General features: G+C 51.6%; 1 protein-coding gene across 1 annotated transcript in view; it reads right to left on the bottom strand.

Moving 5' to 3' along the window:
* C11H1orf94 (chromosome 11 C1orf94 homolog) overlaps positions 1–13498 on the bottom strand; it is a 36214-nt gene that overhangs the window by 10156 nt on the left and 12560 nt on the right. The window contains exons 2-4 of the mRNA XM_005317783.4: positions 7475–8157; positions 4057–4305; positions 2844–3019 (exon numbers count right to left, since the gene is read on the bottom strand). Coding sequence (XP_005317840.1) covers positions 2844–3019; positions 4057–4305; positions 7475–8157 — 1108 coding nt within the window. The remainder of the gene's footprint in view (positions 1–2843; positions 3020–4056; positions 4306–7474; positions 8158–13498) is intronic.

The following is a 13498-nucleotide window of genomic DNA, read 5'->3' as shown; positions in this document are numbered from 1 at the left end:
CTACCCAGCCTCCCTCTTCATCATCGGGTGCAGAGTTCTTTTATACAAAGTTCCCTGGGGAGCCGCTGGGCCTCCTCTATGCACGAGACCTTCCTCCTCCTCACCTCTGGTCCCTCTACCAAGGAGCTCTGAGTAAACTGGATTTATTCCTGATCCCACGTGGGGAAGAAGCCGCAAGAGAGTAGACCCCATTTGTCATCTTCTGCCACTTCAAGGATTGTGGAGACCCCCGACCCCATTTTTCTTGGAAGATCAGGGCTAAGTAATGACGACATCAAAATCCACTCCATCTCCCACTTCAGCTTTTACGGCCTGTTCCCATCCCTGGGCTCAATCCTTACCCCAGATCAATCTGTGCTGCTTCTGCTGCTGTTGCTATGATGACGATGAACCCATCTCACAAAGGAAGAACCTGGGACTCAGAGCAGCTAATTAACCTGCCCACGGCCACACAGTTTGGAAGCAGCAGGATCGTTCCATCCAAATCTACCAATTTTGAAATCTGCCTTCTATCCTCTCGGACCCCTTGATCAGCTGTTTTGAAGCTAACACAGCATTATGAGATCTTGAGAAGCTGCCAGAAGGTAAATTATGCTGTCTGTTGTTACTTCCTGGGAGGGTCAACTCTTTGCATGGCCCCCTTCAGCTGTGAACTGCCTCACGGAACCCAGCGGGTCCTCCGAGCCAGAGGACCCCTTCCACTGCTCCTGCCCAGAAGCTGGGGAACCTTGTCAGAGTAAACCCTGCAATGCAAACCTCTGCCTCTTCTCTGAAGACAGGGGAACGTCATGCTCAGACAGTATGTCCATTTCTCGCTCACTCCGAAAGAGTCAAAGCGGAAGAAATCAACACCGCAGAGTGATGCCACCTAGACTTATAGCACAGCCAACCATTGCAAATTAGCTTTCCACGGTGCGCTCCCCGGGCGCGTCTGAGAGTGGATGTGTGCGCACCACCTACAACCCTGCGACTGTTCCTCCCTCGGAGGTGGAGGGGCGTCGGCTGGTCTGTGATGTACTTCTTGGTCATCTTTGAGTCCTCTCACCTAGCCCAAAACACTCTGCTTATAAAAGCGTGGAGCAAAGGTTTTTTAAAATTCCTTAAGTGCATGAGTAAATAGCAATGGGTAAATCACTAAATAGTGAAATAAATAAACCATGAATAAGCAAGCCTCAAATGCAAGGGTAGAAGAACACTGGTGAAGGAGTCAGTGAATCAAGGAGCGACACGTTTCTCTCAGGACCTGTGTAAAGACAGCGTGGCTGATGGGGGACGGGCTGGCTTTCATCTCCCCTTAGATCACCCTGCGCTGCAAGCCCTGGCCTCTCCGTGGCCACTTGTTCTCTTTAGCAAACAGACAAGCTTAAAAACAAAACAGAGGAACAGAGAAACAGAACCCTTTAGGATCCAGGAGCTAAGCCTGGTGGGCCAGCTCGGTGGAAGAGACCTAGAGTGGAAGAGACCTGCTTCTGCCCTGGACATCTAAGCCTCAAGGTTGGAGCTCTCTTGCAAAGAAAGAAATGGCTCAGGGGCCAAGGGGGTGGTGAGAGGGGAAGGGATGTGGAGGAAAATAAACTGAATACGAGTGTATTTCCTTGTGCTTTTCCTCTTTTCCCTTTCCAGGCTTTGCTGGGCCAGGAGGGTACAGCAGATGGCCATACTCCTGGACATCGAACCCCAAGGACCTGCACCTCCCCACACAACTACGTGCCACTCTGGAGAGGAACGAGGAAGGGGAACTGAAGACAGAAACCTTAAATGCTGAGCATCTTTCCTGGGGGGAAGAAAAAAAAAACAAACACCTGAGCACTACCTAGAGGGACTGTTTCAGTTATTGGATTGGACAAAGTCTTAAACTAGAGTGGACATTTATTTGATTCTTCCCTCCTTCTACTGAGTGGGCTGCAGCTCTTAAGGGATATTAAGTTAAATGGACAAAATAAAGAAACTACATTTTCCCTGCATAAATAAGTTCTGTGAGTGAAATTTCAAACCCTGCTATAAGTGCTTCGACCTTTCCTTTCTTTCTGGTCACTAATTCCTTCTTAACGCGGAGCCTAAGACCAAGAATGCATGTCCAGGCACCTCGGCTGGTACAAGCAAAGGCTGCTCAGATACAGTTTAAATGAGATGGTCACCATCTGACCTCCAAACCACAACACTGGGGAGTGAACGGGGATGTCATTAGTAATCATTCTGGGACCAAATGCCTAAGCTGAGATGGTCGCAAGTCATCCAAGATGAAGGCCATCTGAGTCGCAGGAGGTGGGTGGGAAATAAGGACTATGCCATCCTCCTGTTCTGGGGGACCAAGCACTTAACCAGCCAAGACTGGCAAGGGGCTCTGGAGTAATCAGCGTGGTGTGAAGTGTGTGTGTGTGTGTGAGTGTGTGTGTGTGTGTGTGTGTGTGTGTGTGTGTAGCAAGTGATCTGGTCACAACAAAAATAGCAACATGGGGCTGGGGATGTGGCTCAAGCGGTAGCGCGCTCGCCTGGCATGTGTGCGGCCCGGGTTCGATCCTCAGCACCACATACCAACAAAGATGTTGTGTCCGCCGAGAGCTAAAAAATAAATATTAAAAAAAAATTCTCTCTCTCTCTCTCTCTCTCTCTCTCTCTCTCTCTCTCCCCCCCCCCCCGCTCTCTCACTCTCTCTTTAAAAAAAAAAAAAATAGCAACAGACGAGGTAACAAGTTGAGAGTGTCCTGTTGTCATTCCCTGGGAGCCTCTGGGGTAAGGAAATGGCGCCCAAGGATTCTTTGTGAGATAGGCTCCCTGCAAGCCACACCCCGTCATGGTGTGGTTTGCAGGTGGGGTGCCCAGCCCCCAGCCCCCCCACTCACCTGATACTGCGGGAAGGTGGAGTGATTGGTGAACACCGGTGGAGGCGGGCAGTTCAGGTTGAGCCAGAAAGGCTGGTTCACTGTCGTGGAGGTCAAGGCTGTGGCAAAGCGTGGGGTGAAAACGTTCCCCGTGTACTTCAGGTTGTTCTTGTCGGCCACTGTTACCGGAGGGTTAACTGCAAGTCACAGGAGACATAAAGCCCTTCAGTGTTTGAGGCAGGGAGAGGCCAGGAGGCCTTGGGTCTCTTCCCCTCCCCAGAGATTCTCAGAGGCCAGGGGCTTTAAAGCTCCAAGAGGGTCCTTCAAAGTCCTGGTGAATTTCCAACCACAGGAAAAAAAACATCATCAGTTCACACCTTGCCCATCTGAAGGGGACCCCAGCAGGGTCTGGCTTGGAGCTTCTCTTTCCATCATTGGCTAGTCAGGGGGGTGGGCGGTTTAGCAAGGGATACAGCAACCCGCATTGCTATATGTCCCCAACTTAAAAAGCAAATTCTTCCAGGTGCTTTAGAAAAATATAGCTATGTCATGCAAACAAGTGCTATGTCACTGGAATTCATTCGGATCAAACCCTTCACACAGCCCCCCACCAGGCCCATGCACTCAGCAGAGACTATATCTCGGGTGGGTATTGTGTCTATCTGGGAATGACTTTTAAAATATTTTAAAACAGGATAATTCGATGTGAGTGGCTCTAAATTAGTCTAGAAGAATGAGTTTTCTGGATATGAATTGCTTCCTGAGAAACATCTGTGTCCCGGGGGGCTTATGGGATCAGAAATGGGCCCTTGGTTTCCCCTCCATCTGGCATCATTTTTAGAAAGGAGTTTTTGACTGAAACGACTGGAGAGGAGCAAGAAGAGAGAGCAGGGACTTGAAATATATCCACGTGAAAGTGATTGAAAGCAGGGATTTTTTTTTTCCCCCTTGGCTTGGGCATTTTGAGAAGCTAGGGTATAACTCTGGGTTAGGGCTGTATTCAAAATCAACCACTGAAAATGTCCACGTGACCCCTGGAAGCCAACTACCTATCTCTTTAATTTTATTTCCCACAAGGAACATATGGAAAAAGCCATTTCCCGGGTTCTACAATTTAAAAATCCTGACGTCAAGGAAAGGCAGTGACTGGCCCTGGTTAAGACAGAGCCACGCCTGGGTCTGAGAGGTCTCTGGGGTCCCTCCCTTGGGGCCCTTGCTGGCTAGGTCAGCTTACGTTTCAGCTCCAGCCCATCCACCTCCACTTTGCTGCGAAGCCTCAGCTGCCCGCTCGGGTTCTTGGTGGCACCGAGGAACTCGTAAAGCAGGTTCTTCTCGGCCGGCCATGCAGGCTTCTTGGTGGACATGGTGCCCACTGGGTCAATGCAACCCTCCTCATTGCAGCTGTCCTTCCGACTCTGGGGCCACTGGCTGAGGAAGAGGCTCTCTCGACCCTTGGCCAGCTCCTTGCTGCCAGGATTCCGTTCTGGAGCAGGAGAGAAACGGAGTTAATGCTCCCGGGGTACCAAGTGCTAGATGCAGGGAGCATCTTCTTATGAACCAGGTGACGGGTCTTCCATAGTACTCACCCGAGCCTGCAGACTCTCCCTCAGCCTAATGGAACCATAGTCTCTCTCTCAGGCCTTCCCTGACCACTGCCCCTTCTGGCCTTCCTGTCTCATGATCCAGATGTCTGTCCATCCATCCATCCATCCATCCATCCATCCATCCTCACCTTCCCTCCTTCCTTCCTTCCACAGTGCCAGTCGGGGGGATATAAGGATGACTTGGACTCAGTTTCGCCATCGGGGGGTGCACAGCTTGGGGGGGGGGGAAGACACGCGTCCCTGCAGGACACGCGGTCTGAGCCCCACGGTTTGCTCCCTCACCATGGACTCCACCTCGGCTGTGTTGCTCACAGGCAGCTCGGCTCTCCTGTCAGTGCCAGGCCCTGCCCTGAGTACTGGGGACACAGGGATGAGTCAGAGCCAGACTCTGCCCTGCAGGAGCTCACAACAAGGAAGAAGAGAGAGACATGCCCAGAATAGCTCCAGGACAAGGCAGATGGGCACCACGAGGTGACAGAAGTACACAACGGGAGAAGACGGTGGCTGACATCACTTCTATCTGAGAGGGTCCTTTTTATTCCCAGAAGGAAGTGGGGTGCAGCTAGGCTTTGCATGCAGGGGTAGCTGAGAGGAGGGTGTGACAGTCCCGGGTGACTATGGACAGAGACTGGGAAGCATCAAAGAGATGCAGGAAGGACACAGTCAGAGCCAGACGAAGGACTCAGGACTCGCTCCAAATAGACCAAGCATCCATCCCCCAGTGCAAGGACTGTCTGCACCACAGTGGGGGGCCCCCCACCGCGCTCTCACCCCCCCATATCCTTTTAGCCTTGCAACTCTTTCTTCAAATGAAATTAAATGCATGTGTGTGGAACAGTGATGGAAAATGCTCTAAAAAAAAAAATGTATCTGGGGCTGGGGTTGTAGCTCAGTGGCAGAGCGCTTTCCTCACATACGTGAGGCACTGGGTTCAATCCTCAGCACCACAAAAAAATAAATAGATGAAACAAAGATTGTGTCCATCTATAACTAAAAAAAAAATGTTTAAAAAATTGTATCTGTACTGAACATGGGCAGACTTTTTTTTTTTTTTTTTTTTTTTGGTCAATGATTCCTAAACAGCACAGTAGAGCAACAGAATAGCTGACATTTATATCCTATTAGGTATCGTAGATCCTCTAAAGATGGTGTGGAGTAGGTAGGAGGGTGTGCACGAGTTAGATGCCATTTTAAATGAGGAACTTGAGCATCTGTGGATTTGGGCATCTAAAGAGAGCCCTGAAACCAACATTTGGAGGGACAACTGTATATACATACATATACATATATTTATGATGATGATCATATGTTTTTTAAAGCACTGCTCTGGTTGAAGTAGGGAAGAGGGTCTTTTCCTGCCAGCCCCTTCATTCCTTCCACCATCTGATGGTATCTGAAGCTCCCCAGAGATTGGCATGGAAACTTCCGCCTGCCGACTAGATGGCAATGCTCCGTGCTGGACACACTGCAGGCACCTGGGGACTCTGGTCACAGAGGGATCAGAAGTGGACCTGATCCCACCAGTTCTAGGACCTCCAACCCAGTGACCTTGAGGGCTGAGCATGCACCCAACTGCGTCTGCCTTCCCAGAACTGTCCCAGCAGAGGAGAGCTGCTCCAGCCTGGGCCAGTTTGGAAGCCAGTGTTGTTTTTCGTAAAATGCATGCCCAGAGTCTCTTCTAAGAGTTTCTCTTCTTGCTGTTCTGCCACCAGCTAGTTTGCTGAAATAACACACCCACTAATAATAGCCCTTTCCTCAGAGAAAACACACACCTGCAGCCCCACACACACCTACGAGGGCCCCTCCTCCGAGACCTGGGTACACACAATGCTCACGTCCCTGCCTGTTTCTCCTCTGCCTCTCCCGCATGTACACAACTATACACAGGACAGACACATATGTCGACACGTACACACAGACACAAACAGATTCACCCCCTCTGCATTTTTCTCTGACAAACACACCTACACTGGCAAAGCTCTCTTTGGCACAATTTTGCCCATATATTTGTACACGCAGGCACAAATGGTCAGGAGGGTGGGTGGCCAGGACCACTTCCAATCCCACAGCCCCATCTGGTAAGAATGCATCCATGGGTGATTCCAGAAGGAGGGGGAGGAAGGCCCTTCCCCCTGCCAAGAGCTCAACCCTTCCCCGCCCCACAACCCCCAAAGCCCATCATCTCAAAGCTCTCTGGCTCTCCCAGGCCTTCCCAACACTGAATCCAGCTGGTGATCCCTGGCTCCATTGTTCTGGACTCCAGACAGTGCTCAGAATACAGAATGTTCTCAAGGGTGATTGTGTTCTTATTCTCTCAGGGAGATGAATGTGGGCCCTCGTGATATGGGCATCTCTGTTATCTCCCCATGCTGACAGACTGGGGGTGATTCTTCTTTGGTTGGCATGAATATGATATATTCCCTGGTAACTGCTCAATGTGGGCAAATGCTTCTGCCATCAGTCTGTCTTCTTGGAACCAACTACTCTGAATGGCTAGATCAGGACAAAAGACAGAACCTAAGGGGAGAGGGAAATGTGAGAAGTGTCTAGGTAGCAGATCCCAGGGCCAACAGGCTGAGCCATGAGAACTTATGCATCCACTTTCTGCCCCAGGGAGAGTGAGAACTAGACCTAAGGGCCAGAACAGGTGCCTCCATCCCAAGCTAAGTGACCCCAGCTGCCAATCAAATTCCTCTCCAGCCATCTCCATGAGGCAGCCTCAGCCTCACCATGGACCCAGCTAGGGTAAATACTTTCTTCCTGGGGGAGTCAAAAATGGAGCCAGGTACTACATACATGGTACTGATCCCTCTTCCCAAAGTGATCTGGATCAGGGGCTCTGCATTTGCTCACACACGGGCATCTAGCAGAGCAGGCCTGCAGGGACTGAGAGCAGCCTGCACCTGGGAGCCTGTGCCCACCAGAGAGGCTGCTTTGTCCTGCTTCACCCAATGATGCTTTTTATGTGTGTGCTGTGGCCCTGACGGCTTCCTAGGAGGCCGCCTCCACGCAGGCCCACTCTGTACCCCTGATCCCAGCCCCACTCACCCATCGAGTGGTGCCCCTCCAGGGTGGGGTCAGACTCGGCCTTGGAGCAGATCTTAGCAAACACGGGGAGCTGCCTCTTCTGAGCAGGGAGCTCCAAGAGTTTGTCGGGGGGTGCAGGAGGAGGTGGGGGTGGCAGCAGCAGGAATGGGCCCAGCCCTGCAGGCTCCCTGAAGCTCCCAGAGCCACTGAACATGCTGTTCTGCAGGAAGTCCTTGATGACCCTTGCCTCCTCCAGCACCATCTTGTTGTCGGGGGTCTTGGACATCTCCGTGGACTTCAGTGGAAACTGGGCCAGGAGCTTGCTGATCTCTGAGTTGGAGGCACCCAGGCTGTGGCCCCCATCCTCAGTCCCTTTGATCTTGGCAGCACGCAAGATGCCTGTCACCGTGGACAGGGCAGAATCGCAGTCCTGCCGGCTGCCAATCACAGACACGGCCACCTTCTGCTCCCGCAGGTTGTCACCAGCAATGATGGAGGCTCCAGGGCGCTCACTGCTACCAGCCACCAAAGGAGGTGCGAGAATACAAGGAACTGGTTCTCTGGTCCCTTGGGGAATGCCTCTAGGGGCTGCCAGGTCCCCTGAGCTCTCTTTGACCAGGATGAGGTGCTCTTTGGTGAGACTCAAGAACTCCTGCTCCACCAACAGGGAGATCTCATCCTTGCCGCTGCTGAGTTCCAGAGCTCTGCAAACAGGTCAGAGAGAGAGAGGCGGTGGGAGAGTCTGCTCACCAAGGGGTGGCTCTACAGCAGGACACGGGCCCCAGGGAAAGGGGACGGATGCCGCACTTGATGGAAACATGTTTCCTGTTGAGGGAAACTATTGCTTTCTCAAGCAAAAAAAAAAAAAAAAAAGACTGACAGTCTGGCTTGGCCCCTAGACCCCGATCTACACTGTAGCCCCGAGGCTACCTGAGTCCCTCCTTGCTGGCACTGTTCTGGCAAGATCATGGACCCTGGACTGGCCTCACCTCAGTCATGGCTGGTGCCAGCAGTTGAGTGGTCCCTGCGCTGATTCCTAAGGATCTCCTGATGCCCAACCACTGGCCTCCACCTGTAACTCAGACCTGGACACCTGCATAGATATTGCTGGCCAGCAGAAGCCCAATGGCCTCTGGTGGTCCCAGGGACACTAGGTTCCTGATTGCTGCCAGTCCTCAGCCCCACCTTCCTGCCATCATCCCTGGCAGGGGGCACCTTCTTGCCTGGCACTCTCAGGGGCGCCAGAGGCACTGAGCTTACCACCATCTGTTCTCCTACTCCGTGGGCTCCTGTGAGGGCCGGGTGAGGTGCCCTACACCTCCAACACCTGAAAAACCGCTCAGCACGCTAGCCCTGGGGATGCTGAGGAAGAAGATGATGAAAGGCAGACCCCATGAGTGGAGAGGGCACTGGTGTCCCCAAAACAGTGCCCATGGAGTGCCCCAGCAGGGGTCTTGCCTTCCTGGCAATGCTGTTTGGGTAGGGGTCTGCATGCAAGTGCGTGTGCATGCACATGCACACGCGCACATACACACAATGGACATACACATACTCGTGTGTGTGTTTGACGCACACACACCTGGACAGGAGCAGAGAGGCACATGATTCATGTGTCGGCACACACAGCATCAGAGCAGTGGCCCCCGCATTGACCACCCACCAGAATGGGCGTTTGGTGTAGTCTAGAGGCTCCCTTTACCCTTTATAGTTACTGGGTCCTGCAGAGGCACATGGGTCCTGAGGCAGGGAGTGGGGAGTCAGGGTGCTTGTGCCAAAAAATATGTAGGGAGTGTGTATGAATCTTCTGAGCCCTGAGGCTCCCATCCTTTCAGCACCTCAGTGAGGCTAGGAGCAAGCCCCCTCCAGGAAAATCAGACCTGGGTTTGAACCTGGTCACCATTCTTATTTCCTGCCAGACCCGGGAATCTCAGCATCCTCTCCAGTAAAATGACAGTGACGCTCGCCTCCTGGGATGGAGGGGAGGATGTGGAGGGGGAATCCACACTTGAGCTCACTCAGCACTTGCTGGTATGAGCTGGACCGGCCACGCGCCCCAGAGGGCCATCAGGCTGCGTGATGGTGATGTGGGGCCAGTCCCTGCTCTGGATTTTCTCCTTCCTCTCCCTCTCCACTACCCCCTCACTTCTTCCCTTCCTTTTGCCTCCTTCTCATGTCTAGACTTAGGGCTATAAATAGGTCCCACTCTCACTGCTGTGCCCCTGGGAACAATCAGAATAAAGAGGTTGCCAATGTGTGGCCCCAAGTTTCAGATCATCCTCCTCCTCCTCCTCCTCCTCCTCCTCCTCCTCCTCCTCCTCCTCCTCCTCCTCCTCCTCCTCCTCCTCCTCCTCCTCCTCCTCCCAAAGCAAACAAGTGAGTCTCCATCCCCAGGAATGGGGCATTTGAAGGAATAGCATCTGCCTTCCCTCCCTGCCCCCACCCCCAGTACCTTGCAAAGCCAGCCATATGCCAATAGCTTTTCTGGATTTGAAAGACTCATTTCAATTATGTTAATTTTTAAAAACTGTGATAATGGCATTGTGGTTCTACTTAAACAACAATAACAAAAAAAAATGAGTACTTATCTCTCAGAGATACACAGGAAAGTATTTACAGATAAAATCATGTCTGGCATTGCCTTTAGATTAATCCAGCAGAGAAGGAGGGCCTGACAGATCAAACAAGATTGGTCTCACTTTGCATATGCTGATCACCACTAAAGCTGGGGAAGACACATGGGATCGCCACACGCCAGCCACTCTACTTTTGTCTACATTTAGTTTCTGTTGTTTTTATTTTTAATGAAAGTACACACACACACACACACACACACACACACACACACACACACCTCACTACTGAATCACAGAGCAGAAAAGCAGCTCCTAAAAGACCCTTGGGGTCCTGAGGTCTTTGTACCAAAAAATTCCGGGCATGGTCCCTTTTTAGCACTTAAGTGGACACTCCCAGCCCACCCAACCCAGAAGCCAGGCAGCTAGAGAGGAACCAGGAAGCCTTGGGTGCGAATCCTGGTACTGCCCCTAGATAGCTGCCAGCTAAGCCTTTTATTTCTCCTCTGTCAAGTGCCGATGACACCTACCTCTCAAGGTCAGACCATGCGACTGCTTAGAGATGAGTTATGCAAAATACTCAGCATGAGCCTGGTGCATAGCAAGCCCTGGAGAAATGTCTGTGGCATCATTGCTATAATGCCATTACTCTCAGGGGTCAGCTCTCAGTTACAGTGCGCCCGGTGCACTGCTGTGGGTACCTGGAGCAACGGAGGAGAAGGCAGCTTCTCCGTTTCTACTCTGCAGTCCTGGTGGCATCTGAGAAGATACTCGCGTCCCTCCCAGCTTCCAGACCCCACCCCTCCAGGTCATTCTCCTCTGGACACACCACAGGGACTCTTAGGATCTAAGTGGCATTCCTAGAAGGAGCAGCTGTGTGCCAAGAACAGGTGTCCACCCTGGTTGTACCCTGAAAGGCCACCCAAGGGCATCATTTGTCATGAGTTCCCCAAAGGCCAGATGGGAAGCCAGGTGCCCACAGGTGACTCACAAAGAATGTCGGAAAGGCCACAGATCTTGTCACTGGGAGAGGGAGGAGGTGGTGTGGGGCGCTGTCTGGTCCAGCTGCCCTGGATCCCTCCTCCCGCCCCAGCGGGGGCTTCCTTTCCAGGGGGAGTCTCCAGAGAGGTCTCTCCCGGCTTGGCTGGGTTTTTCTCCCGATCTGAATGCAATCAGGGATGTGGCTGCTCTCATCCCATCACTCCAGCCGCGGGAGGATCATCACGCCGAATCTTGAGCCTGTCATCCGTGGCATTAGCTGTCCCTGACAGCTCCGTGTCAGCTGCATGTCTGATGAGCACATCTTCCGAGTCTTCCGCCAATTTACAGATAGAAATGTTGAACGGCAGAGAGTCCGGGGCAAGGCCGTGGGGACACTGCTGGAGACCCTCCTCCCAGCCTGATGGTAATCCTGGATCAACACTTTGGGGGAATAAATCAATCCAATACTATCATCCCCGCTCCACTCCTCCATGAGAAGAGCCTTTATCAAGAAGCCCGCTGCAATCAAGATTTGCCAGAGAGTTAGAAGTCCCTAGTCTCAGTGCCTCCCCAACCTTGCGCCCTCCACACCCAAGAAAATAAGATTTGCTTGTTCTTATTTGTTCTGGAAAACTGCATGCCCCACAGAGTGGGGACATTCTCAGAACACAGATCAAACCATTCCCCTGCTTAAAACCCTCCTGTGGGTTCTCATTACACACAGGATAAAATTCACCCTCCTTTCTGATCTCTAGGACACTACTCAGACTGGCCCCATCTCCCCCTTCTTCCAGCCACATGGATCTTTTATCTCTTCTCTTGAAATGCCAGGTTCAATCCAGCCCCAGGGACTTTGCACTTCTTTTGGTATGCCCCACCCCCAGTTCTCCCTGAACTGGCTCCTCCTCTTCCTTATTCAGGCCTGGGTTCCAGCGTCCTGTTCTCAAAGTGGCCTTTCCTACCCATTTGTTAAAAAGCCCTTCCACCACTTACTAGGCACTCGCTAGGCATCAACTTGCTTATTTTCTCCACAGAGTCTATCACTGTCATATAGTATTATTTTTACATCTTCACTCCCCATAATTAAATGCATTCTTCAAAGGCAGGGCCTCTATCTTGTTCAAGATGGGGGCCTCTGAGCCTAGAACAGAGCCTGACACAAAACTCCGGCTCCATAAGTACTTTTGAGTGATCGAATGAATGAACAGGCTCACTTACATTTACCCTTGCTGGCCCCTCAGAGCTCTTTAATTCCCTGGTGCACACACCTGTTCCTTTCTCAGGCCAGAGGGCCCCAGCTTTCTCTACTGGTTTAGTTTTGGATCCTTTTTCTGCCCTTCTATCCCCTGTTCCACCTCTGGCCTGGCATCCCATGAGCTGATCAGATGACCCTGCTTGGCCCTCCCAACCTTTGCAAAAGCAGTCCCCTGTGCAACTGGCAGAGACTCAGAGCGATCACTTGGGGGCTCACAGGACCATTTTGCACACCGTGCATGACTTTGCTGAGTTTGATGTTAAACCTTCATTTTCTGAAATCTATCTTTAAAAAGGTTTTATTTTTTGTTCCTGAGAAGTTTTGCTGGTCCTGGCACCTCTCCTGTGCTGTTTGCTTTCTCCTTCAGATTGGTTAAAAAGAAAAAAAAATCTATCAGACTCTATCCAGTGAATCATTCAGGGAGGGCAATCCAGCTCCTGGGCTCTTGACAAAGGAAGCTAGTTAGAATCTGTGCCGGGGCTCCAGGGCTTCAGCTCCACGCTGCCACCTCTGCTTCGCCCACCTCCAGAAATGATAGGTGTCTGATCATGGCTCTGTACTCAAATGCTGTGCATTATTCCTGCATTTGCAGTGTGCAGAGTTGTATAAAAATAAAGGCTATTGACTGGCTGGCACCCCTTCCCAGAATAATGACTAAGCAAGCATGCTGTTAGCTCCCTCAGCAACAGTTCTGTGTACATGATAACACAGAGCAAAGACGAAAACTGCTATTCATCCGAGCCAAACAACAGAAAATGCAAGCAGAAAATTGTCAGTGCTGGAGGAGACACCAAAACAAATATTTTCTTCCAGCTATGGCATTTTAGACCCACGACACATACAGTCCCCAGGCCGGATGTCCTGGCCACATGACTGATTAAAGAGTGAAGCAGGTAGAAAGCTCTGGAGTCTCACGCAGACCTGGACTTGGATTGTAATCTGACTGCAGACTGACCTCACAGCTGGGGGGGAGACTCCCACTTCTGTGTGTCTACGTGAGAAGGAGAGCATTGCCTGGTGGTGAAGAGGTCAGTCTCCAGAGAGAGGCTGAAGCAGATCCTCTCTGTTTAAAGGAGGCCTGCCTTGAACAGGTCCGACCAAGCGTCAGGTCCTACTCTCATTTCACAAGATAATAGAGTTAGCGATCATCGTGTACTAACAAGCCACCATGTGTGTCTAAACACTTCAAGTGCAAAACGCTCTTCATCTTAATCTCCACCGGAGCCCTTCCTGTATCTA

Source organism: Ictidomys tridecemlineatus, chromosome 11 (assembly GCF_052094955.1).
Source record: "Ictidomys tridecemlineatus isolate mIctTri1 chromosome 11, mIctTri1.hap1, whole genome shotgun sequence".
Taxonomy (NCBI): domain Eukaryota; kingdom Metazoa; phylum Chordata; class Mammalia; order Rodentia; family Sciuridae; genus Ictidomys; species Ictidomys tridecemlineatus.
This window is presented reverse-complemented; position numbering and strand designations above follow the sequence as displayed.